The sequence below is a fragment of the Rousettus aegyptiacus genome, unplaced genomic scaffold (assembly GCF_014176215.1).
Source record: "Rousettus aegyptiacus isolate mRouAeg1 unplaced genomic scaffold, mRouAeg1.p scaffold_m13_p_15, whole genome shotgun sequence".
NCBI classification, from domain to species: domain Eukaryota; kingdom Metazoa; phylum Chordata; class Mammalia; order Chiroptera; family Pteropodidae; genus Rousettus; species Rousettus aegyptiacus.
Window position 1 is genome coordinate 40,574,252 of NW_023416290.1, and position 25,996 is coordinate 40,600,247.

Below are 25,996 nucleotides of genomic sequence, written 5' to 3' on the forward strand. Positions count from 1 at the left end.
AATTCTCACATTATAGGCAGGGTGGCAAGATCCCGCCCCGGAAATGCGTGTTCTAGCTTTCTGTGTGCTTAGGTGCCCGAGCTACTGAGGGTCTAAGTCTGGGCAGCCGAAGAGTGTGGTAGGTAACGGTCGTCAGCGCAAGGGTCATTTCGTCGCTGGGAAGGGACGGCCCTCGCCCGCGGTGATGGTGGTGAGCTATGCCCGTGGTCCTCAGGGCCGGGACCCGGGCCCAGCCCAGGCTCCTTTCGATGTGCTGTCTTTCGTTAGCTTCCCCGACCCGCGCTCGCGGGCCTGTAGGGCTTTCCGACAGGGCGTGCTACCGGAGTTGGCCTGAAGCCAGTCCTCGCTTTGTTTTCTGGCTCCTCCCCTCCCGCTGTCTCCGCCCTGTTCTGTTTTCCCAAAGAATGTCTGAACTGGGAGGGATACCCTAGCGCCCTTGTTTTACCAGTGAGAAAACTGAGGCCTTTAAGAATTGACTTGTCCAAGGTCACTATCCGTATTTTAAGGGCCAAGGCGAGATCAAGTTCAATATTCTAGTAATGGTAATGAGTAGACCTTAGAATTATTTTGAAAACGTTAGCCTCCAACTGCAAAAGCAAACATTTCCCAGTCCTTTCTTAACACCTCCTTTTTCCTGTTCCACTCAAAAAAAAAAAAAAAAAAAAAATTAACTCCGAAAAACTCATGGCCATTCGAAGTTTTCATACAGGCAAGATGAGAGATAAAACTAGTCTCGAGTTAGTGACAGACGAAGCGAAGTAAGATTGGCCTATCCAAGTGTTATACCCTAATCTTCTTGTTCTTTCTACACCATTTTGGTTTTGGTTGTCTGTTTTACTGAAAGTTGAGGATTTTCTAAGTTAGGAATTAATTTGGGATTTGTTTTCCCCTTATCCCACCAGCAAACTTTAGTAAAGAGCAAGCACAAACATACTTACAGCTAATTTGGCAATTGTATAGATACATCCTAGTGAAAAATAAAACACTTAGAGCCTTATCTGGAAAATTCACTTTTCATCAACATTGCTCCATCTGTTACTGATATTTAGGTTATATAGCTTCCCCCAAATTTTGAACACAGTTGACATGTAGAAATGATTAGCAGCCAGTTATGATGTGCTGTTAAAGTGTTTGGGGGTTTTCTGGGGTTGAAGTACCAAATTCAAATCCTGCCTTCACCACTTTCTGTCTCAGTGCCTCAGTTTCCTCATCTGTAAAATACAAATTATGTTAATATATAAAAGAATAAGTTTTGGGGGTTGAGATAAAAAACCAATGTGTTAGCCCAGTACCAGGCACATAAGTGTTTAATAAATGTTACAATAATTATTATCTAAAGATTCGTTAATAAAAGGGTATATGGGGGAAGAAAATTGTAAAGTGAGTTCATCAGTATGACTTCTTGGGATGCAGTAAATATTAAGAGTAATGACATTGTTAACACATTGTTGAAATTTATCACTCCTTCAGTTGATAGACAGTGTTAAATGCTTGCCTAGAGGTTTTAGGAAAAAAATGCTTTGCAAGTGTTTTGTATCTGAAAATACATGTTGATGTTCAGGTTAGCAAGATGAACAAAGATGCGCAGATGAGAGCAGCGATTAACCAAAAGTTGATAGAAACTGGAGAAAGAGAACGGTAAGTAATAGACTGTGTTAATTCCATTTAACACCTTCAAATTATAATTCCTTTATATATAAGAATCTAAATATCGAGGAACAAAACCAATGTCAATGGGCGGAATTACAGAAAGTAGAGAATTGAGAGCTTCAGTTCCTAACATCTTTAAACAATAAGTCTATTCCGTATTGCAAGACTTAGAGGAAAGCAGGTAATATAGGAAGATGAACAAAAAATGACTATCTCAAAGAATGTATAGTAGAAAAGAAAAATGCCCAAATAACTGTAATTGGAGACATGTTACCCAAGTTTTAGTTACCAAGCTCGCTTAACCTCAGTAGCATGTACTGTTCCTCCTCTTTCTTACGGTAAACTTTAGCTAATTCTAGCTCATCATTGAGGTCTTAATTGAAATATTTCTTCTAGGTATCTGTTAAGCCCCAATACCTTATTCTAGCATAGCATTTAATCACCTTTTGTGACCACCCACTTTGCTAATTCGTATCTTCTGAAATAATATAAATTCCTTAGCAGTAAATACCCAGTATAATGCATAGCACTTAATTGCATAGCAAGTAAATATTCGAAAAATGGACAGGTTTGGAAGTTCAGAGGATAGCCTAAGGAATCAAGAAAGGCTTCAGAAGCAAGATGATAAATAGTATGAGAGAAATATACGTAAGGAACAGGAGGGATTTTTCAGCTCTACCTGGGGGTTTTGGTGATCAGTTAAGGCCTCACAGAATAGTAAAAGAGGTACTTCAGCTGGGGGAGATGTAGCAGTTCTCCAAGCTAATAAAGTAGAGAAGACAATCTAGGCAGATTAAACAGAATGTGCAAAATCACAGGACTTTGTTATGACATGATAATGTTCCTGGGAACTGCAAAATAAAAGCTGGAGGGTAAAGGGTGAAAGCTGTTTGGCTGGAACAGGGGACAAGAGGAGTGTGGATTTTGTATGAGTCATAATTTTTTCAATAAAAATAATAGAAACCGAACTTAGAAACTGGCTTAACCAATGGAAATATGTAAGCTCATCTAACTAAAAAGTCTAGAACTTGAGATTGCTTCAGGCATCACTAGGTCCAGGCCCTTGAAAATTGTTGTCAGCTCTGGTTTCCTTGTGTTGGCTTTATTCTCGAGCAGAATCTGCACACAAGGTAGCAGAATTAGTACAGAATTTACATCCCTCGGGCTCAGACTACTCTCCTTCTAGTAGTTTCAGCAAAAGACCTATCTTGATTACCATCTTACTTAGGTAGCAGTCCAGTTACAATTAAATTTTTTTTTTCCGGACAAAAAGGGGCAGGAAAAAATGGGTGGTGGGTTTGCAAAAACATCCGTTGTTGATTTATCCATTGTGGGAGCTGTTAAAAGCTTTTTAGGAGGGGAATGACTAAATCACTTCGCACTTTAGGAATGTTATTCTGGCAGTGTGGAGGATAGACTGGAAGTGCTAGAGATAGAATGCAGAATAATTGTTAGAAGATTATATTGGGTTAAAAAGGAGAAACAGTGAAATGGAAAGGAGAACTTACAGGGTTGTTTCGTTTCATTTTGTTTTTAGTAAAATCAGCACCCCTCAGTGTGAGGAATGAGGAAGAAGGTGTAATCTAGTACAGGGCCTTGGGAGACCGAGAGGATAGTATTGCCAGTAATGAGTACAGGGGATTATGTATTATTTTTGTTTGTGTTTTCATTCATGCAGCTTAGTTAATTGTGTTTCTCCCATATGCCATGCCCTGTTAAGGTGCTGAAGTTACAGTAGTGAGCAGTGTGAAGTCTGTTCTTTCGTGAAGCTTATATTCTAATGGGAGGAAACAGACAATAAGTGTGTAATATGTCAGATGATGAGTCCTAGAACAAAAATAAAGCAGAGAATAATGGGACATCTTATTTTGGATAGAAAAAAAAAACATACAGCTGGGGAGGGGCAGATCTTGAAGAGTAATTTAGAATAGTGAAGACCTGGAATTTTATTCTAAGTAAATTGGGAAGCCACTGGAGGGTGGAACCTATTCCGAGTAAATGAGGGAGCCACTGGAGGGTTTTGAGCAGTGGGAGGAGCATGGATGTGTATGAGGGAAGAAACAGGTGGGCAAGGTGGGATGCTCTGGCAACAGTGCAGTCAAGACAGGATGGTGGCTTGAGCTAGGGGATGGCAGAGATGGCAGAGATGAAAACCATTTGGATTATAGGTGTATATTTTAAAACTGTTACCAATAGGATTTGCTCATGAATTAGATGTGTAATTTTAACAAAGTTGGTGAGTGAATGGGCACTGCCAAGGTTTCCAGCCTGAGGAACTGGAAGAATGACGTTGCCATTGTGACAAAGACAACAGGTTGAGGTAGGAGAGAAGTATGAGTTAGGTTTGGGCCCTGTTAGATTGAAAGATCTAATTAGTATTGCAGTGGAAATGTCACAGAGTGGAGGTACAGGAGGTTTGAGAGAAGCCATTTGGGTTATGACATGTTTAAGCTAAGAAATGGGATGATTTAAGTTGAAGATTGAGGATTTGGAAGAGTGGACATGGCAAAAGAAAGTACTGATAAGAAAATATTGTATCCATGGTTGCAAAATACAACCTTTTTTTAAACCAGTAAGAAACAAGAAAACATTGCCAATTAAATTATGATAAGTACGCTTATTACTGAATTGTCAAAATGTGGAAAAAAATAGTGTTAGAGTCAATTACTTAATGTATAATTTTGAAGGTTAATGGAAAAAGGAAGGGGGAAGTCTTTGAAGTTAAAGATATAATGGGGAAGTAAGAAAGCTAAAGGATAAAAATTTGTAATCAAGAGGTGTTGCTGCTCCAAGTTCAGCTATACTCTCCAGAAGTTGTGTGAGACCCACAATATTCCTACTGGTGAGGGAAAGTGGAAGGGTATAAGAAGGCCAGAGTCGAGTTCTCTTAAAAAGCGCAGTGCCCCATCCACTTCATTTTATTTTACTGATAATAAAAATTAGGCCCAGAGTTTAAATGATTAGCATAGGATCAAAGGACTATTTAAACCATTTAGTAATAGAACTAAGTAACGCCATGATGAAAGTTTTGTGACTGGAAGGCGAAGGATTTTTAATTGAATAGTTGAATCTTTGCTTCGAACATTCCTATGTAAGATATTGTACATTGTTGTAGTTTAATTTGAAAATACTTCTTTTTCAACAGCCTCAAAGAGTTGCTGAGAGCTAAATTAATTGAATGTGGCTGGAAGGATCAACTGAAGGCACACTGTAAAGGTAATCAGTTTCAAGTAGAAGATAGGCTAATTCCGTCATTCTTAACTGTGTTGGTTTGGGCTTCACTAGAAAAATTACAGTCAGTATTTTAAGGCACATTGAGTGCTCAGACATAATTTTTAACAAATGGAAAATTGACTCTTGTAGTAATGATTTTCTTCCCTGCATGATAATATTTAGACCTATTTCTTAAATTTTTAGAAATTTTCTGTTTTTCTGTTAAATAAGTGAGGCCAGATTTTCTCTGACTTCAAAATATGGAACCTCACCTTTTTCAGTGTGCCAATTCAAAGTGAAACATTAGTTCTTCCTAATATTTTTTAATTTAATAAGAAATTGAGTATAACAAATGGAGTACTTTATAGTTGGCAGACTTATTGGAATTTAATCTCCTGTCTTTAACAGTGTTCTGAAAAATTCATTTTTAAAAGCTTTTAGAGAATCACACTTTATTTTTTAAAATATAGAATGGAAGCTTGTTAAATTAGTGAATGGTGATGACGATGATGCCATGAGATAGATTATACATGTCGCAGCTTTTAGTATAATGGCATTCTGGTTATTTTTAATGAATTCCCATTGTTTGTAATGGTTTCTACAAATAATAATAATAGAGACTATATCACTTAACCCTAAGAAGGCAATGTGACAAATTAGTAAAAGCATAGACTTTGGGGTCATGCAGACTTTCACTAGTAAAAGACTATAGCTAGATTTCAACTCATGTTTGAATGAGTTATTTAATCTTTAAACCTCAGTTACCTCACCTATAAAGTGGGGAAAATGTCCAGCTTATTATTTTATTGTGCATATTAAATGATATAATTAACTCAGTTCCCACCTAGAGAAAAGAGCAAAAGAACTGTTCTCTATTTTAATTTTGGGCTATGAAATTATAAGTTAAACACAAATGATAGCTTTTTCCCCCCTTCATACATTCAAGTGCTAGTATGATTATCATGAAATAAGATTTGTACAGTTTTAAGTTTCTAGTTTTTTACAAATGTTAGATTTGACCTCAGTTCAAATTCATTCTGAGCGTTGATACTTGTTAAGTTACAGGTTACTTAGCTAAGGGATGAACAGACTTACGATTTTGTTGTGATGAATACTTAATATGTTTAAGGTTAAACTTCATTAAAAAAGAAAAATAAAGAAGTGTCCTCTATTTTGTTAAAGACCAATCTGCACTATAAAAACATGATCTTAACCCTTCCTCTATGAAAATCTTTCTTACAGATAATGATTTTAAATGATATGATTTGTTTTTTGCTTTTGCATAAGAGGTAATTAAAGAAAAAGGACTAGAACACGTTACTGTTGATGACTTGGTGGCTGAAATCACACCAAAAGGCAGAGGTAAGGAATAGAAATTGTGTGAAAGGGAACATGTGTTAAAAATGTGATTTTTTTTCTCTCTCTTGTTGGTTCAGCTTTTCTTTCTTTTTACAAGGAAGAACACCCTTTGCAAAATAATTTGGGTACTTCTGTTTCATCATTGGGAAGAGCTATAATTGCCTACCTGCCTCTCTAGCATGATTTTGAGTAACAAGTGAGATAAGAGGTATAAACTGTTTTTGCACTCTAAAACAGTATGCAAATATAAGTTGATACAGTTCTTGAGACATAATTTTTAAAATATGTGATTTTGTAGAGGCAAATATTACAGGAAGCTGAAATTTATAAACTTTATCAGATATGGCTTGAACGCTAAAATATTTAATAATTCAAAGTGTTATCCCAGTCCTGAGTCATTGCTCTGCTATTTCTTTCCTTATTAAAAATAAACAGAGCTCTACCTTCTTGAAAGTCTGATAAGAATTTGTTAGCTCTGTAACTTCATGTTCAGGGTTATTCATTTCTCCCTTTAATTCCTTGTTTACAGAAGACAAAGGAAAGGAAATATATTAACATCAATGTTATTTAATAAAGTCAGGAACCACATTATATTGTTACCTCAGATGGAGTCACGTGATTTTCATTTATTTTGAGAAAGTTTTGTTTAAGTGGAAGTAGGTAAATTAGATGGCCCATTAGTTGTTTTCTCACACAGAAATACCAAAAAGAATTTAAGCGTAAAAAGTAAAAATTATTGCTAGATAGTACTGGGTTCCCTGAACTACTGCCTGCTGAGAAGGAACTAGAGAATCCCACGATCCTTTCCATCCGCCTCCTTAGGCCTATTCACATTTAGAAAACCTGACTTTTTTCAAGTATATCTCAGGGAAAGAGGGAGGAAAAATGCAGTATTTATTGTTCCCCTCATGAATTTATATTTTGAAATAATTTTCCCTAATTTTTCTGTTTTTCTTCTGTAATTTATGCTTAATCTATTACATTACTTACGAATGGGTGGTACAGCGTAGAAATTGTTCTTTGCTTCTCCTCCAACACAGGTGTGTTAGACATTGCAGTCCCTGGTAGCTCCTCTGCTAGAGAATGAGCACATAGAGACAGGAGAAGAGAAAAATAAATCCTTTCTTTTATGCTCTTAGTCTTCTTTATTATTAAAGAGAAGTATTTTATTTTTAAAATTGAATTGTTTTGGTGCACAGTTGTATGAATTTTATACACGTGTATACATTAATGTAACCACTGCGCGGTAAACTCTCTCAAGCTGTCCCTTTGCCCTCACACCCTGTCCCTAAGCCCAAGGCCACTGATCTGTTCTCCATCACCATACTTTTGTATAAAAGTATGTTTAATATACATATTGATCACCTTTCCAGTGGACTTGAATTAATTATATAGTCTTTATTTCTAGGCTTGAACTAAATTTATAAAGAGGAGTATTTACCTCATTTGATTTGCATACCAATTTGTGGAATTCTTTATAGAAATATCGAACTGTATATGAAGCTTTCCATTTCCTCTGGATACAGCAAATGACATTAGAGGTTTTAGTTAATTCTCTATTGCTTATATTAGTTAATTCTCTTTTTTGGTAGTAGCCAGAAAAGGAAAAACCATCATATTGATTGTTTTATTGACAATTAAAATTTCTAAGAGCTGGGATTTTTTTTTTCCATTTTTAGTTTAATACTTTGAATAGCTAATATAGTCACATGGTTCAAATTCAAGTAATAAAAATAGAAAACATAACCACTGTTGCAGTTTTTGCATCTTTGCTGAGTCAGAGAATACGTGCATTTATTCCCGTAAAATATTGCCAAATTACCTTCCCCACAATGTCGTACCAGTTTATACTCCCATGTGCTGAAAGGAGAGCGCCCGTTTTCCCTCAGTCATGCCAGCACAGTATGTTGTTGACCTTCGGCTTTTAGCCAGTCCGATTGGTAAAGCTGCTGTCTGAATGTGGTTTTAATCTTTTCCATTGTGAAGTTAAACCCCTATTGTGTTCAAGAACTATACGTCTCTCCTTTTCTTCATCTCCTTTACTCCTTTTTCTGTTAGCCTGCTGATCTTTTTGTATCAATTTGAAGAAATATAGTAGAGAGATTAGCCCATTTCTGTGTTTTCCCAGTTTTTGTTTTTTGCCTTTGTTTACAGTGATTTTGACCACGCTTATTAAATTATTGTTGCATTTGAGTCAAATTTGTCAATCTATTACAGCCTCTTTGCTTAAAAAGGCCTTTTCACTCGTAGTTTAAAGAATTTCCCATATCTTCTCAGTGTGCGATGTATTTAGGTATGGAGTAGCTCATTCAAATAATGAATTGCAAATATATTTTATTTTTTCAGATATCTTTACCTATTTTTAACTGAAACAAGCTTATTTCTGAAATAAATTATAAATAAAAAGTTATAAATGTTTGGATTGGTCATCCTGAATAAAATATCACATCTCAATTTGACATACATTAATTGGAATCTTCTTACTCCTATGTTTTTATATTTCAGCCCTGGTACCTGACAGTGTAAAGAAGGAGCTTCTACAAAGAATAAGAACATTCCTTGCTCAGCATGCCAGTCTTTAAGATTGAATTAGATTGTGTTGTTTTGTGGTTTTATTTCTGAAAGTAAAACTTGCCATAAATTAGGAATCGCTTTCCCAAAATAAAATCCTTTTTTGTATGATGGTATACAGTTTTCGGTAATGATGTATACATTGTATTGATTTTTTTCCCTAAATGTGTTATTTTAATAAATATCTCATGAATGAGTTTGAAGTTTCCTTGGATTTTGGAATAAGTGGGACTTTATTAACAATCTACCAGATTTGTTGAGCGAAAAAGTCAGCAGGTGATATAGTTTAAGTATTAAGTGTGTGCATATCTCTGTGCTAACAATGGAGGAGAAGCAGGCAGCCTCTTCTGATTGTCTAGATACGGTGTATTTCTCGTTTGAATCCCTATAATATTTTATTTTATAGTACATACCCCATCTTGTACTGCAGTTGTCTTATTTCTTATTTGTTATAAACTCTTGAGAGTTAGGACTGGGTCTTACTCATCTTTATGTGCCTTCCTTATTCCTCAAAGAATTTACCATCCTATTGGAAGAGAGAACATTTGCAAACTGGCTCCATACCAACCAAGCTCCTCTCACATATTCTACTCATCTGAACTTTGAAAGCCGAAACTCTAAATTGCATCCCCACATACTAAGGTCAAGAAAGAACTTAATGGGAAATAATCTTCACCCATAGCTTTACTCTGACATCAAGATTGCCAAATCCAATGGACTCTTGTCTGTACCTATGTGACCTCTGCCGGAAATGAGAATGTTGACCGTCCTGCCACTTGGAACTTTCCTCCCACTCCTCATATCGTTTATTCCTACCACTGGAAGTTCCTTCTGTTTCTTGTGGAGTACCTTTTGCTGTATGGGACTTGAAATAATGGTGTTTCCTAGGGCTCTCACCTGGGCCCTCTGCCTGACTAATGATATCTTTTCCTGGGCAAATCCCAGGAAACTTGGGTCGGACCATGGCTTCAAATACTAACAGGTTAATAAATGGTAAATTTCATCACCAAACCAGACTTCAAACCATTCTCCACACCCATATACCCAACTGCTAATGGATCAGCTTCCTGGGATGTTCTGTGGACACCTCAAACTGACCACACCTAAGATAGTGATTTTTCTCTCCTCCAATAACTACCCTACTGTGTCTCTGAGTGGTACCTCCCAGACATGCAGACTGCCCGAGGAGCTTGTTAAAATACTGATTCAGAAGGTAAGAGGTGTGGCTCAAGATTCTGTATTTCTGACAAGCTCCCAATCCATGCTTACACTGCTGGTTGAGGGCCACTTGGAGTATGGCGTGGTAGTGAATTGTCCACCCCCTGCCCTGTAACTGCCTTAGTTCAAGCCCAGATTAATGCAATAGTATTTCCTTGTTTTAGTTGCTCCATTCCTCCAGTGTCTTCCACACTGTTGCCTAAGTGACCTTACTAAAATTTAAACCTGGTCATTTTATTCTACTTGAAATTCTCAGTGGCTTTTCTTGGTTTGCAGAGTAAAATTCAAGCTCAGCCATAATAGCCCCTTGGCCCTTTTCATCTGACATTTACTTATCTGTCTAGTTAGTCTAAAGAGTCCCCAAAAATACCAAGTTGTTTCATCTCTAAATACCTTTGAAAATCCATCAAGTTAGAAAGCTTTCTACTTAGCCTTCGAAATTCTTGAGTTTATTGAGACATTCGGACATTCCTATTAGATTTAGATTTTCCACCACTGTTTTTCTATAAGTACCTGTACAAAATTTCAACAGTAGTTCTAGAACTTTTGCATGCATCTCCTGGAGGGGAGGAAACATAAGTTTTTTTGTTTGTTTTTTGCTTTGTATAATACTTGTGGGTGAATGGACAAAATAATGGACATGGGAGCACAAAAGAAGCTAACAATACAATTGAGTGTATTTGAGGAATGATTTCGCATGAATTTTTGATTCAGCTTCCAGAGATACAATTTTTTATCTTTCTGATGAATTTGCATTTTAACCATAGTCTTTGAACCAACTTGGCTTATTTGTGTAAAATTTTGTACCTAAGATACACACAATCACAAAACCTACCCCAAAGAGAATTGTCTCCTTGCATTTCATAAAGCAATTATCTAAAATTAAATGATAGCTATATTCATTATTCTGCTACCTATTATCAAAAAGGGAGCAGCAAATGGTACATAGGAAATGTTAAAAACGGGTAGTATTTATTTCATAATACTGTATATAAAAGCAAACCAAAAATTGCTCATAGAGATACTATTTTAAAGTTCAAAACTGTGATAAAATGGAAAATTATGAAAATATTTTGAAGTAAAACAAAAAATAATTGAATCGAAAATACCTTATAGCAATTCCAAATACTTAAGAGCATAGCTTTAAAATGATAGTGCCGAGAACTAACTCCACCTCTCGGTTTTTTGGACATCTTAGAAATGTCTTGTAGTTTGCATCTAAAATCACTGATATCTTTCAAATAAACCAACTTTGTGAACATCTTGACTCACATCATTGATTTATGTTGACTAAGAATACATTCTTTAAAAATCATGCACCCTTTCATGCTCAGTGTTGGAAATTAATAGATTACTGTTACATGACAGCACCGGGTGACTAAAACACTGATGAGGATTACTATAAACTTCTTATGTACAGGATTAAAGAAGATTCAACTAAATTATTTAGGCAATCACTTTGCTTTGGCATTCCAAGTGTGTCATTTGGCTGAGCAGTGCCAAGCCAGGGCCTGTGTAATGCTGGGGACTGGTAATTGGATATGGAACTTTTCATAACCTGATAAAAGGCTCCATCCAACTCAAGGGAGTTGTGACAGCTGCTCAGTAGCTGATGTTGGAAATGACTCAATGTGTGCGTAGGTGTTTTAACCCTTGTAAATCACTCATGTTACTTAGTGACTTCATAAAACCCCTCATATTGGCCATTAGAAGCCACACAAATGTCATTGGATGAATCCACCAAGAAAGCTAACAGGTGCAATCAGACAATTCGAGTTCTAGTCTCATCTATAACAATTATCAGGTAAGACTGACTCTTCTGCCTCAGTTTCCTCATCTGCATAATAGATCTGACCATGATAACCCAGCAAGAATTAAAATAATTTAAAAACTAAATAGTAGTAATAGGTGAATCATGAAAAGCCATGTGGATCATCAGAAAAAAACAATTCATTTTACTTCTAGGAAGAACTCTAGGAATATGTATTCACTCTGTTTTCTAGATTTATATAGAAAGATGAATTACACGTGTGGAAAAGAGCTGCTTTTATTTTTCAGGAATTTCTAGATGCTATTAATTACCATAAGAATTCCTACAAAAATAAAGATGACGAATGTAACGTGCTTTGAATTGAATAACTATCACTATCATAGCACTTAGGAGGGAAGATTGAAATTGATTTGTACTCATTTTTACCCTCATTCTATTAAGAACTCTAACAGGGACTGTCATAAAGGAGTTTATCTTTTGATCCTATTTATCTTTTTTATTGTCTTTTGATGCTAAATGCCTAACAGAGTTAATTCTTGATAAATATTTTTAAGTGAATGAATGATAATAGGGAAAGAAATTTGGCATGTGCCAGTTTACTACAGACTTCAAATCATGTTTGGTTATTCTGCCTATCGGCCACCAGGGGACACTTGAAGCCTGTATTTTGGTCCGCTCTGGGTCTCTCCTGAAATGTGTTACCATCATGACAGGCCCAATTCCAGTTCAGGCCAGGCAACTTTTCCAAGATGAAAGTGTTATTGAATTAAAACTTAATTATTAGGGCCTCTGAACGTGCTTCTGGTATAAATCAAGATGACGCTGCAGTGAGATGCATATACCATTTAACTGGGATTTTTCTGAAGACAGTTCACTAATGCAGGCAGCAAGTTGATTTAAATAGCATATGCCATGACTGAAATAGCTTTTTCAGTTACTTAATCAAAAAAAGAAGCAGAGTAAATTCTTAATAAAAAGTGAAAGCAAACAATTTCCAGTGTCTATTTCTCTATCATTATGTTCCTTTCTCACAGAGAGTACTTTTAAAACAGAATAATATTCATATTTTCCTTTTTCATACTATACCACTTGGTTAAAAAAACAAGTATAAACAGGACATTATAGAGTGCCAAAACTCTGTGGACGTTCAATGAATGTTGCCTTATGATGACAATGGTGAACAAAGGCAGTGAAGAAAGCAGATAGAATATCTACTCAGGGTGGAGTGTTGCTCATAAAATAGTTTCGAGTACGAGAGCTGGTGCTGGTACTTACCGCATCCACGAATTTGTTGGCTTCGTGCCTGAGATCACCAGAATTAAGTGAAGATAAATGGCTTTCAGTTATTGTATACCTTCGCATTCTAAAACTGTTTGCTGAGGGCACACCTTTTGAGACCTTATTCTAATTTTAGACAGCTACTTACATCAAAGTTTGGCTTAGATGGGATCAGAGACACAAAGTAGAGTAATTGAAATAAATTTGCCCATTAGACCCCAGCCAATCTGATGTGCAGGCGATTTAGGTAGTGAGACACATTTTGTGATTTGGGGAGCATTCAGTTTGGCTAAAATATGTGAGCGAATGCTCTGGTTCTACTCAGATCTATCATTAATGTGCTTAATGACTCCATTAGCCACTTAAATGTTCTCTGTGACAATTGCCTATCAACGTGTCTCCCACCTACTGGGGATGATGTTGGGAGGATAAAGTATGAGAATTATGGACACTCCTCTTAGTAGGTGTGACATAAAGTCTAAGTTATGGTCAAGGACTTTATAAGTCCTTAAGTATATGCTGTACTTTTCCCCTAACAACGATGCTCACAAAAATAGTTTTGTATGTAGAATCTAGCTCCCATATTTTACCCAGTCTGTAAAACACTGGGCTTTCAGAAGACATAGGGAGCTTACACCTACCAGAATCTCAAAAGTCTCTATGGAGGCCTTAACTGGATGCAGTGACATATTCAGTGCAAGAAAACGGCAGCTGGGTGTTTTTCTGAAAACAGATTGGATCATGTCACATTTTAGCTCAATATTCTACAGTGGATTCCCTTCTCCCTCAGCATCAAAGCTATGATCCTGCATGACCTGCCCCACCTCCACTGCTTCTCTGGCCTCATGTCTTCCACTGCCCCACTTGTTTGTACTCTGGGCACTCCAGCTTCTCTGGTCCCTGCACGCTGGCCGCATTCCTTCCTCGTGGTGTGGCGTTTGTTCTTCCAGGTGCCTGGGATGTACTTCTCCCAGATGTACACATAGTTAGACTCATTTTAGACCCTCAGATCTTTACCCTAAATACATCTCTCTGTGACAGCTTCCTGCTCATCCCACCCAAAATTTCATCACACCACACACACACACACACACACACACACACACACACACACACTTATATTTTTCCCTGCTTTATTTCTCTCTTCCTAACATATATTACTTTCTGACAAACTATGCATTTTATTAATTTATCTTGTTTATTGTCTATCTCCATTTAAGAATGTAATTTCAATTTAGGATAGGGATTTTAAAAAAATACTGCCATATTTTTAATGCCTAGAATATTGAATGTTTGTTGAAGGCAAACTACTGTTTTGTAGGTAGCTCATTTTGTTCACCATATCTCTCGCAATTAGGTCTAGATTCAAAATCAGGCTCCAGCACACAGCTCATTTTCCAAATTAAGTAAATTTCTTATTCCTTCTAATTCTACCAGAACCCCTACTAACTCCTTATCACTTTCTTATTGCTTTTAAATCGAGTGAGCAAGGGTTTAAAATCTGCCTCTTTTTCAATCATAAAGGCAGGTAGCACCGGCTACATAAACGTGAGATCCCATTCAAAAAGCATGAAGAATCTCAAGATGACAGCAGAGCATTAAAACAAGCGAGGAGTCCTAGGAGACTGCGCAGGTCACATGCCCATGATGCCATTGGACTTATAGGTAACATTTTGCTAGAGCTAATTTTTTTTTGAACTTACAGAAGAAGCATGGAGTTCAGTGATCAGGATTTTCCTTTCATGTTTTCCCACGTTTGTGTTCCATGATGTCTGAATTGTATAGGTTTAAAGATTCTACAGATGAAAACAATTTAAATCTTTAGTTATGAAATAAACTACATGACCACTTCTTCTGGTTCAAAGTTGACCTTTTGATTATATAAATTTTCATCTAGTTATAATTATTTATTGTCACATAGTCCTAAGCACATGTGATAATAATTTAAGATTAAAAATCTCATTGGTGTGATATCTGTCAGGAAATTGACATGTTATATAAACAGGTACTATTTAGAGAAAGGTGCTCATTCATTCAACAAGAGTTGAGTGAAAATCAATATATGCAAATTATAGTTCTTGGCTCTATAGGAAACTTAGGCGTGTTAAGACAGAAAAGTAGGCTAATTTGCTGAAATATCAACTTTACTGAAGATAATTAGCCAAATGATTAATTTGTTAAATAACAAATTTGCCACACTTGCCAAATTAAATGACTGTAATTCAACAGAAATACTTAGAAGCTTTAACAGGATTGTTGAATTTTGGCTACCGATAATGAAATATATAATAAATTAAACACACATTTTTAATATTATCATATGTTACATATGTATACATATTATATACATTTATGTATATATGTGTCTGTGCTTATATGCATATACATATATACTTATATATATTTGCATATATATGTCAACTTGTTATAAGTTATATAATATACATTAAATATTGAATGTTATTTGCATGTTGATATACTATCTGAGAATTTGGCGAAAGAATCTTAAAAATGTTAAAAGCTTGGCAAAGCAGGAATCAACATAAAAAGGTTCCTAATCACTTTATTGGTACATACAAAACTTAGAACAGTTTTCCCCTTTGTTATAAACAATATGCATTCTTTTCCTACAGGAAAGTCTGGCTATTTCAGTGGTTCCTCATTAGAAACCAAACTTGAGTGTAAGATACAGAATAGGATTTTTTACCTATTTCTTATTTCTTTCATAATGCTTTTGAATGACATTTTTTATTTTTTTATACTAAAGCATTTTTAATATTCTTTTTGGTGTTATTCTTCACACTCCATTTTAATTTGTAAATTCAAAAGACTGAAAAAAATCAGAATTTTGAATTAAATTACATTTTAATCACTTTTTAATGAAATCATCCAAAATTTAAGTTAACTTAATCTAACTTTAATTGAAAGCATCAAAAAGAAATCAAAATTAGCCAAACGATTCCACGTCAAAATTCCCACATTAAATTTTATTCTGGTTATTGATATTGAAATATACACTTTACACATTTCATAGCTAACAAGCAAAAGTATATTTTTGTTAATATTGCTAAATTATTCTTGGTAAAGCTCCTAAGTATTGTTATACATTACAATCTTTAAATTTAGTAAATATGACAAATAATTAATTGGCAAATTGTCATTTAGCTAGCTGTTTTTCTGCTAATTGGCCTGCTTCTAGGTAGAGGAGGGGAAGAGTGAATAGTACCTGCAGGAATGTCAATTTTCAGGAAGAGATGGAAGAGAAAAAATATGAGATAAAAGCAATCAGAGAGGTAGGAGGAAACCCAAGACTATTCAGAGGAATGGAATTTCAAGAAAGATGTTAGCAGGGTCACATGCTACAGAGAATTCCAAGAGGAGGAAGGCTGGGGTACCCCTGCAGGCACTGTTTTCTCTACAGTGGTGATGCTGGAAGTCAGTTTGCAAAAAAATTATTAGATGAATATGACTAACCAAAATCTAACAAAATTATTCCTTCATCCCAGTGAGATAGCTATAAACTCCTAATTTTACTTATTAAAATTTAAGACATAATTTTATTTAGCTATTTTAGAGTTCTCTCTTCATTCCTTCTCTCTTCCTTCCCAACTACAGTTCTCAGATTTAATAAATAAACATACAGGATGCTGAGTTAAATTTGAATCCCAATAAACAGTGAATAATTTCTTAGCATAAGTATGTGTTAAGCTTTGCCAACCCTCACTAGAAGTCTGCTGAATTGGGTGCAGTGGAGTTAAGAGCACTGGTTCTGGAGTCTCTGCTCAGTTTGAGTCCTCACTCTATACTTGAGTGTTATTTACCCTTCTGTGCTTCACTAGGGGTGATTATAGCAATAATGATAGTAATAGTCCTTTTGAGATTACTGTGAGGTGAAGTCTCTGAAGCACTAGGCATGGTGTTTGGAACATGCTGAGTGATCAATAAAGATTAGTATGATTGTCACAGGGATAGCACGAACTTATTTGAATGCAAAGGGGGAAAATGTGTGAGGTTTGTGTATTATGTAGACTTTTAGGACCTACTGGGGATAATTAATAATCGTGACGGAGGGGCAATGAAAATATGCAGGCCCAGAATTTTAAAAATAAAATAACAAAGAAGGAAAGAGGGAGATGAGGAGGGGGAGCCAGGATTGATGGAGAATTTGCCCATTGAACTCTCGCCCAACGAAGTAGAGCTGTTACACCTATGGGGACAGACTGGACGTTGGCACCCAGGTCTGAGTGTGGAGGTTTGATGAATGCAGGCTGGCTCCGGGCCGGCTCGCTTCTCCGGTAAAGGGTGTGTTATCTATGTGCAAATCCCACAGAGCCGCCCGAGAGCCGGGGGCGGGGCGGTCCCCTGCGCGCGTGGGACGCACTGGGCACGCCAGCGGGCGGCGGTCCTGCAGCCAGGCGGCGGGCTCGACTCTGCGGAGCTCGAGCCGCGATGGGACACCTGTGGCTTTGGGGAACCTGGGGCTTCTGGGGGCTGCTGCTGTGTGCCGCGGACCCCCGCACAGGTAACCATTCGGGGCGCCAGGGAGGCACGCAGGATAAGTCGGTGAAGACGCAGTCACTGCTCCTGGGGTCGCTGGACAGACGGGACCGCGAGGCACCAGCCCTGGGCCAAAGACGTGGGTGCGGCTGCGTGTTGAGCTTGGGACCTAGGGACCTGGAAGGCAGGCCAAGAGCCAGAGACAGAGACAGAAAAACAGAGACAGAGACAAGAGAGGGAAGGAGGGAGACAGGGAGAGAAGGAGGACGGGAAGGAGGGAGGGAAGGAGATTGTTCTTAATCCATCATTGTTGAATTACAGACACTCACCTTCTCTCCCCCCAGTGACTGTTGAAAAAGGACTGAAATTTGGCCTGAGGTGTTGGGGTGGGGTGTAGGCGGGAGTCCCAACCTGAGTCTTCCTTCTCATTGCTCTTCTTGGGTCTCTTTGCCCCACTGAAGGGAGGTCTCCCAGTAGGAGAGAAATGGGTCTTTGTGGCGGGTGTCAGTCACTGCTAGGGCCACCTGCCCTGTGCCTTCAAAGTAATACCCAGGAGAGGGCTGGAGAGAGACTGATAAGATGGGAAATTGGAGTTGTCCGTGGAGATAACGGGAGGATGAACCTGAGATAGGTGAGGAGCTGCTGGCCTTGGAGATAGGATCCAGCTGGAGTTTCCTGCTCTTGGCTGTGAGGTTAGTTACAAAAATGCCTGAAGCAGAAACAGCCTTGGAGCTCTTGGCAAAGACAGGCCTGAAGTACAGAGGCCTTGCACGGGGGAAGGGGTGGGGGCTTGGGGCAACTTTAGGTTTGAGAGCTTTGCCGCTATAGGTAAAGGTCCTGCTAAACGCTTCTCAAAAGACTGTAATTTCTTTTACCCTCCTCATACTTCCATTTCAAACAATTGATGATTTTTGTGGTTTTTCTTTGTGCTCCCACTAAATTTTCCCACCTATTTTGAGAATTTGTTACAGGATCCAATAATTAACGGATCTGTACAGTTTAAGCAGAAAGTAAATCCCACTGGCCACCATACATCTTTGAGTTGTTTTAAAGCGTTGCTTACAGTCTCCAAAGAAGTCGCTCGCTCACCCCTGTGCGTGCGCAGGCACCTCCCTGTGTCTGGAACTCTTTGTCTTCCCCACAGTTGGTCCAGCCTCGCTAATTCATACTTGCCCTCCAAGTCGCAGCACCGCTTCTTTCAATAAGCTCATTATGACCCAAGATGGATGGATGAAATGCCCCTTCTGAGTCACCCATGGCCCCTGTGCTCTTTTCTGTCACTCTGTACTGTCTAAGCTAAACTTCTGGAAAGTTGGGACTTTTACATATTTTTATATCCTCAGATACCCAGCACCATTTGTTGAATGAATCAATGACCTTTGCATTCAGAACTCACTAGCATCAGGAGACTAGAAAAATCCCAAAAATTATCTTTCCTGAAGTCTTACTCTGTCACAGAAAACAATTTCTTCTTAAAACACAACATCCCTCTTTGTACCTGGATTATTCTTTAGATCCACTAGCTTTGCATTTCCTGTGTGCTTGTATAATGACCTATTTCTCCATGGTGTTATTTCTTCAGAATAGCCTGCTGCAGTGTGGGCTAACTGTAGTTATGGAACTGCAGTTAGTAGATCACCACATGAATTTGAGAATTTAATAAATGTTTTATAGTATGATACATGAAAATGATCATGTATTGTTCCTGCTCTTTGTAGCGCCTAAGATAGTGCTTTACATGAAGTCAATGAGTATTAACTAAGTTAGTGACTTAACTCTCTGTCAAGCCAAAAATAAAACATTTGTATATTTAAGTCTTATGATCGTCATTATATTTTTCTAATGTTGTACTATATGGTATGAAATTTAAAGCTTGAAATGAAGTACTTGATGATTTTACCTCTATTATACTTTACTGTCTTTCAGGTGACTCTAAAATAATTCCTAAAGTCACAGAAATAATGCCTAAATATGGCAGCATAAATGGAGCCACAAGACTAACTATCAAAGGAGAAGGTATGGTTGCCTTTTTTTCTTACCACGGTTGTAGTATTTTAAACACTATTTCACATTTAGAGTTTTATGGTTAAAAAAAAAAAAGAGAAAGGTCAACTCGAGTTATTTCTTTAATCGGCCAGAGTAGTAAAACTCTGTCCCCTTTGACAGCTATCAACACAATCATCTGAATTCATGTTATAATTACTTGCTTAACTCCAACATCTGGATTTTAATGACTGACCTAAAAGGAACATTTTTAACTGAACTCTGCAATTATTGGCTTTGTTCTTTGTGAGTCTAACCTTATTTATTTTTATATCAAATAAAAACATTTGGTGGTTAGTGGATAGAATGTTAGTAAGAGGGAATGACAGAGAAATAGGATGGTAATGATAGGAGAGAGGCCATTGACAGTAAATCTTTGGATTCCTTCTTCTGTCATGTGCTTTATCAAAGCATGGGTTATGTATGTCTCTCTCCTTGCCTGGTCTTGGAACAAAAACATAGTAGGCAATCAGTAAATATAGTTAATGAGCAACTATCCCTACAATTAAATAGAAATATGTGGTTCTTCTAGCCATAAAGCCTTTTGAATCAAAATGATTGTAGTATTCAGATGCTTATCATTTTTTGAAGGATGAGAAAGAAAAATTTTAAAAGAATATTAACAAAAGCTATTATTTAATTTATAAGAAGAGAAATGAGAACATTTTGGAGTCAGAGAATTGACAAAGCAAGATATTTAATTTTGTTATATGTATTGAAATGTCTTTCAGTACTTCTAAGCAATATTTCTGTGTAATCTAATCTCTCAATGATATACTTAAAATGGTTTATGCTGCTGAATTCTGAATGATATATTTTGTATTAAAGTGTTCTTTTTTTTAGAGTTAAACACCTGGAGACAATGTATTTATTAAAGACTATTTTTAAAATGTCTTTATCCATAGCTCCTTTATATTGTAAATTGCTGTTAAGATAATGTACTTGAAAGCTATGAGATTTTTAACAGAGATTTATATGCCATGAAAGAAATGCCCAGATTAAAACAAAACAAAACAAAACAAAACAAAACAAAACAAAACAAAACAAAACAAAACAAAAACCACCCAGCTCTTTCCTTCTCTCTTGTGACCTGAACTTTTTCTGATCCAGAAACCATGGTTTGAGATTAAGTACATAGGTCCAGATCATCCCTAGTTAGAAATAGGAACATACAAAACAAAACACTTTATTCTTAAGGCAGTTTGGAAGAGCATCCTTGTTAATCTAACTATAACGTTTATTCTTTTATGGAAGCTCTAGAGTAATCCTCTGATGAAGCACTAAGTGTCATGGTGAATTTCTAGTTTTTCCATCAGTCTCAGTTTATATGTGCTTTTGGCAGAGAATTATATGATAGTTAAATACTATTTGAATTACAGATACCTGCACCCTCACCCAGATTTGTCTTCCCTTTCCCTGCTTTGACCACACACTGTAGGTGACTAACAATGTGTTAGCATATGTCTTTCCCAGAGGCTGAGTCTAAATACTGTTTCACGTGAGTTTGAGGGACCCATGATATATCCAGCATGTGTATAAAGCAGTAATAATGAATTTACAAAACACACCAGAGCTCCGATAGCTACATGGATGTGGTACTTGAACAAAGTGTATTTGAAAAAACTACATTCACATAGTTCATCAGTGCTGCCTCTCCCCAATGCTCCATGTTTAGAATCGCATGCTGAGCTATGTTATTAATCATACACAACACTTTATAAATGAAATTGTAAATGCTAGATGATTACCTAAAAGTCGGTCCCATATGACATTTAAAGTGTTTTATTTTTGTAAAAGTCATGATGAAAAAATTAACTATTATAAAAACGTTTGATTTAGAGAGTGAGTTCTATGACATTCCACCTTCCAGAAAGATCTACTTTAATATTTTGGTTTATTCAAATGACTCTTGGCTATTTCCATCCATAATATTTACCTTCACAGGCAAAAATTTGTTACTGCATTACTTTGTTCTAAAGGCTGAGCTTCAGGAGCCAAAGATATATAATTTTACAGTTACAATGCCCAAAAGTGTTTTGTGCAAGGGCATGATCATAGAAATAGTTCTACCTGCTTCTGAGATGACAGATTTGATGAAGAGTGTTACCATTGTGATCAGTTTTAGAATGCTTCTAATTTTATTGGTTTTATTACATTATATTCATACCTTGTATTTCTCAATTGTCTCCCTTAGTATTTATCATATTTTTAAAAAATCAATGCGCTAAAATAACGTTTCGCTTTCAGCATTTTTTCCTATTTATTTTCCTATTACAATGTATGGCATATATTTTTTGTTAATATGAAGTGTTGAATTATACAATTTTTATAATGTTATGGAAAGCACATGAACTTTGATCTGGCCTGACCGACTGCCAGGTTCATTTTTTCCACTTCCCACTATGCAACTGGGGGCAAGTTATGGCCCTAAGCCTCAGCTTCCTCATCAGTAAAATGGGATAGTAATTCTTATCTGTTGGGACCATTGCGAATGTTGAAATGGTGATGTGTCTGAGGTACCCATAACTAGGATAAGCTCCAGCTCCATAAATTAGAGCTATTTTGTTTTTGAGTCCTTCACATTTCTGTTGTAGGTTTAGTTTCATTCTTCCACCACAGTGCACCTTTCCTTCCCATTGTTTTCAGTGCTATAACTTTTTAAGTTTATACACTCTCATCCCTGCTTTTTTTGAGGAGCGAAACCCAACAGCCTGTATTGTACATGGCAGCTGACATCTTCCCCGATAGCAGCACAGGCTGCTATCGAGAGGCTCAGGGTTTTGTGCCTGGCAAATCCTGTCTCCAGTGTTTTTTGCAAAAGAAAAAAATACATCAACATGTTAGGAATTTCCGTCTGAGGCCTCAACCTTTTCTGTTTCCAACGTACAACCAGCCCTTCCCTTGATCTTTGTGCTTTGCAGTACTTCTAGAGGTACCTACTTTGTGTCCATTTATTTATTTAGAATTATATTTTTATATTAAAAAAAATTTAAGGTGATTCCTTTGAATTTTTAGAAATTATACTTGTAAATTAAAATTTCTTTAAAAAGTGATTCTGTTGTATTTTTTTAACTCTGGAACTAGCTAAAAAATTAGAAATATTTCTATGTTTTTTTAAAGCGTAATTTATAATGAAAATATTTACAGATCTTATTAATTTGGTTTGTATATTCCCATAGATTTTACTCATAGGAGAGATATATAATTTATATGTGTGTGTGTGTGTGTGTGTGTGAATACGACATTAAAACCACTCCTAAGCTAAAAACCTCATCTTTTGTTAATATTAATTTTTAGAATTGTATTTGTCTTAGGAATGCTGAAAAACACATCTGCATTGCCATATCATCAATGTGACATGTACTTAATAGGAAAATAATAACACACGTTGCATCCTGAGCCACCCCAGAAAGTAAAACTTTCCATCCTTTAGTTGCCAGCGGCCCTCCCGCGTGTTCCAAACTCAATGTGAACTACAGAGATAAGCAGAAGTTGGCAAAGGGAACATGCGGGTTTACGAGTAGCTTGCTTTTCTGCGTTTTCATGTGTCTTCTTGCAAGTCTGCGTTAGCAGTAATTGCCTTTCTATAGTCAGAACTGCAAGTTTGATCTAAATATATTTGACATGTTAAATTGATGCTTTTATTTGTACCTTAGTCTATCCTAGATCAGTCCTGTTTGGTTAATATTTAAGCTTAGAAGAAGAAAATAGTGTTTATTAAAATTCCTTTGTTGAATTTTTGGTTACTTTTTTACATAGAAAGGATAGGAGAGGAGCTAAGAACATAGAGTCTAGAGGAAGTTACACTGGATAACAGGTAATGGCTTCGTAATGTGCATTTTTAAATATTATTTTTCTCTGAATATCACAAATGTGCCCGATTGACATCTACAACCTGAGTTCAAATCCTGACCACCACTCTTAGTCCTCTGTTATTTTTTAAAAGGTATATTAATACTGAACCTAAAACTCAGGGTTTTTGTGACTAATGATAACAGCAGATGTCAGTTGAGCTCTTAACATGTGAGCCAGGCACCACGTTAAGCAATAAATATAAGCCCTCCTTTAGTCTTCCTAACAATCCCATAAATAGATTATAGTGGGCAGTTTTCGAATGGAGAGATTAAGACTGAGAGAGCTATCTATAAAACACTAATGCCCAAAGTCATACTGCAAGGAAATGCTGGCACTGGGATTCCGCCCCAGGATGTCAGGGTCCAAGTGCCCTTTCCTGTCCCCTGATGTGCAGCTCTACTGGAATCAGACCTTAGGGGCTTTGGCGTTGGATGAACATCTGGCACAGCGAAGTCCTATTTCCAGTCGTACACGAAGCTGGGCAATATTTGTGTTTCCTAACAGACCTTTGTAGAACACTGAAAATGTAATTTAGAAAGCAGTCACACCACAGACACCTGGCAACCCCGATTCGGTCACTTCGATTACCAAAGGTTACTTAATGTGTGTACCTGTTGTGGTGGTGATTGTTCTGTGAAACATATTTGAAAATAACTGACAATTTAAGGTAAAGATTTAATTTTTTTTAACATTAGTAATAAAACAAACACATAGAGTTTAGAGTAAAATCAACATCTCCAGGTTTACCTTTTTTTTTTTTTACACTGATTTTAATTATTGTACTATGGGAATGATATGATCTGTAGGTAATTAAGTTCTGAAATTTAAATAGTTTACATGTTTATATTAATGACATGGATGCAAACTGTTTAGTATAAAAGAAAAATTTTCATAATTTAAAAGATAGCATTAGTCATCAATTTGGCTATAGTGGTGTTTTAATGTTAAGCATTTGTGAAATGCAAAGAAATGCATGTATTTTTTAACACATATTTTCATAAATGCACATATTTTAAAATGCACATATTTTTAGAACTCGGAATTTAGGAATTTTAGATTTCGAGGTAATCTGGGCAAAAACTATTTATTTACTAACTTACCTTTGTTTCAGAAAATATGACTTAGACAACTTCATGGATTTACTCTGTATACTTGAACAGTATTAAGTACCTTTTAAACATTTTTACTAGGAGAATATTTCATTATAGGATTTAATTAAGAGCACATTATCTAATTAATTTTTTTCATAAGTTTCTCTTCTTAGGTTTATTTCAAAACTGAATATTGTTTCAACAATATAAAATATTTTTATGTAGCCTAAATACTTAATCCATGTTTACTTCCAAATCTAGTTTTGAATTTTCATATGTTTATAGTGAGATTAAGATAATGTTCTGCTCCCGTTCACATCATCCATTTCTCTGATTCCCTTGGTTAAAGGAAAAATTACTTCCCCCAATGGGAACTCTCAACTCTAGGGACAGAATTTGATGAATAAATGCTTCTTACTGTCAATTCTTTGATTCTGAGAAGTGGTCTATATTTTCCTTAGAAATTGCAAGCAAGACTGAGCCCCAGTTGTGCTTGGTGGTGCCCAGCTTTTTTTCTTCAGGTTTTACTCTCCCTTATCTCTAAGGGATCACCACCCCAATAAACTAACTGCTTGCAGGGTTTCCCCTCAGATTTTGCTTTACAGGAACTCATGATAAAATTGTTATGGTGTTCCTCTCATGTAATTTTTGTATCTCCTATAGCCTGCCTTTTTCATAGTGGTAATCCGCACCAGGTGCATCATATAGTATCTGGTGATTATATGTATACACACACACACACACACACACACACACACACATACATATATATGAAATATTTATTTGTCTATTTTCTCCACCCCTCCCTACCCTACCCCTGGAATACAAGCTGTTGGATTCTACAGCACTTAACAGCACCTGACAAATAATAGGTTCTCAAAAATTACTTTTCTGAATAAATTAAAGGCTAGTTTTTCTGCTTCCAAAGAGAGGTTACAATCATAAGAACAAATGTGAAATAAGTTTACTTATTTCATATAACTGCTTACTTCAATACTATTGCTTATTACTTATTAAATAGTTCAGTACTGAATGAATTAACAATAATTGAATGTTTTTACTTTCCCAGGTTTTGCTCAAGCAAACCAGTTTAACTATGGAGTTGATGATGTTGAGATGGGAAACAGTGTACAATTAGCTTCTTCTTTTCGATCATTTTCGTGTGATGTAGAAAGAGATGCAAGTCATTCAACTCAAATTACATGCTATACTAGGTATGCTTTAAAGTATCTTTAATAACATTTTCATTATATCAGAATTACATTTGTGCATATTAGTATTATAGTAGTTTTATCACTCTGGCTATTATATTTTTCCGATTATTAGCTATTTTTGATTTCATGATGTTTATACTATTTTATACCTTTATCATATTCAATTATAATGCTCTTTCCACATATTGGCATAATAAACTATATTCTATAATTCTTTTCCAGGTTATTAGAGCTAT

At 36.3% G+C, this 25,996-nt stretch overlaps 2 protein-coding genes across 7 annotated transcripts in view; both read left to right on the forward strand.

Annotated features, from left to right (window-relative positions):
• The first annotated feature begins 18 nt into the window (after positions 1-18).
• On the forward strand, positions 19-9,804 carry ENY2 (ENY2 transcription and export complex 2 subunit). Of its 4 annotated transcripts, none has more exons than XM_016158980.2 (5): positions 19-118; positions 1,562-1,638; positions 4,796-4,866; positions 6,151-6,225; positions 9,309-9,804. In XM_016158980.2, the coding sequence occupies exons 2-5, from the start codon at positions 1,571-1,573 to the stop codon at positions 9,473-9,475; spliced, it is 381 nt and encodes a 126-aa protein (XP_016014466.1). In that variant the 5' UTR covers positions 19-118; positions 1,562-1,570; the 3' UTR covers positions 9,476-9,804. The 4 variants fall into 4 exon arrangements, with proteins under 4 accessions (XP_016014466.1, XP_016014465.1, XP_016014467.1 ...); XM_016158979.2 differs by having other exon boundaries at positions 24-190; XM_016158981.2 differs by lacking the exon at positions 9,309-9,804 and adding an exon at positions 8,728-8,996 and having other exon boundaries at positions 24-190.
• Positions 9,805-9,896: 92 nt separating this feature from the next.
• The window catches only part of PKHD1L1 (PKHD1 like 1), a 138,887-nt gene continuing 122,787 nt past the window's right edge, over positions 9,897-25,996 (forward strand). For 2 of the 3 annotated variants that reach the window (XM_016158976.2, XM_036232974.1), the window contains exons 1-3: positions 17,474-17,582; positions 19,484-19,573; positions 25,616-25,760. In XM_016158976.2, the coding sequence (XP_016014462.2) occupies positions 17,510-17,582; positions 19,484-19,573; positions 25,616-25,760 (308 nt within the window). In that variant the 5' untranslated portion in view covers positions 17,474-17,509. Of the gene's footprint in view, positions 10,007-14,584; positions 14,726-17,473; positions 17,583-19,483; positions 19,574-25,615; positions 25,761-25,996 lie in introns of those variants that run through there. The other variant, XM_036232973.1, reaches the window with a different exon arrangement.

Bases quoted from the DNA above. Each gene is read 5' to 3' on its own strand.
- ENY2 (XM_016158979.2), top strand. The intron at 1,639-4,795 runs GTAAGTAATAGA...CTTTTTCAACAG, and splicing joins GAAACTGGAGAAAGAGAACG to CCTCAAAGAGTTGCTGAGAG. The intron at 4,867-6,150 runs GTAATCAGTTTC...CTTTTGCATAAG, and splicing joins ACTGAAGGCACACTGTAAAG to AGGTAATTAAAGAAAAAGGA.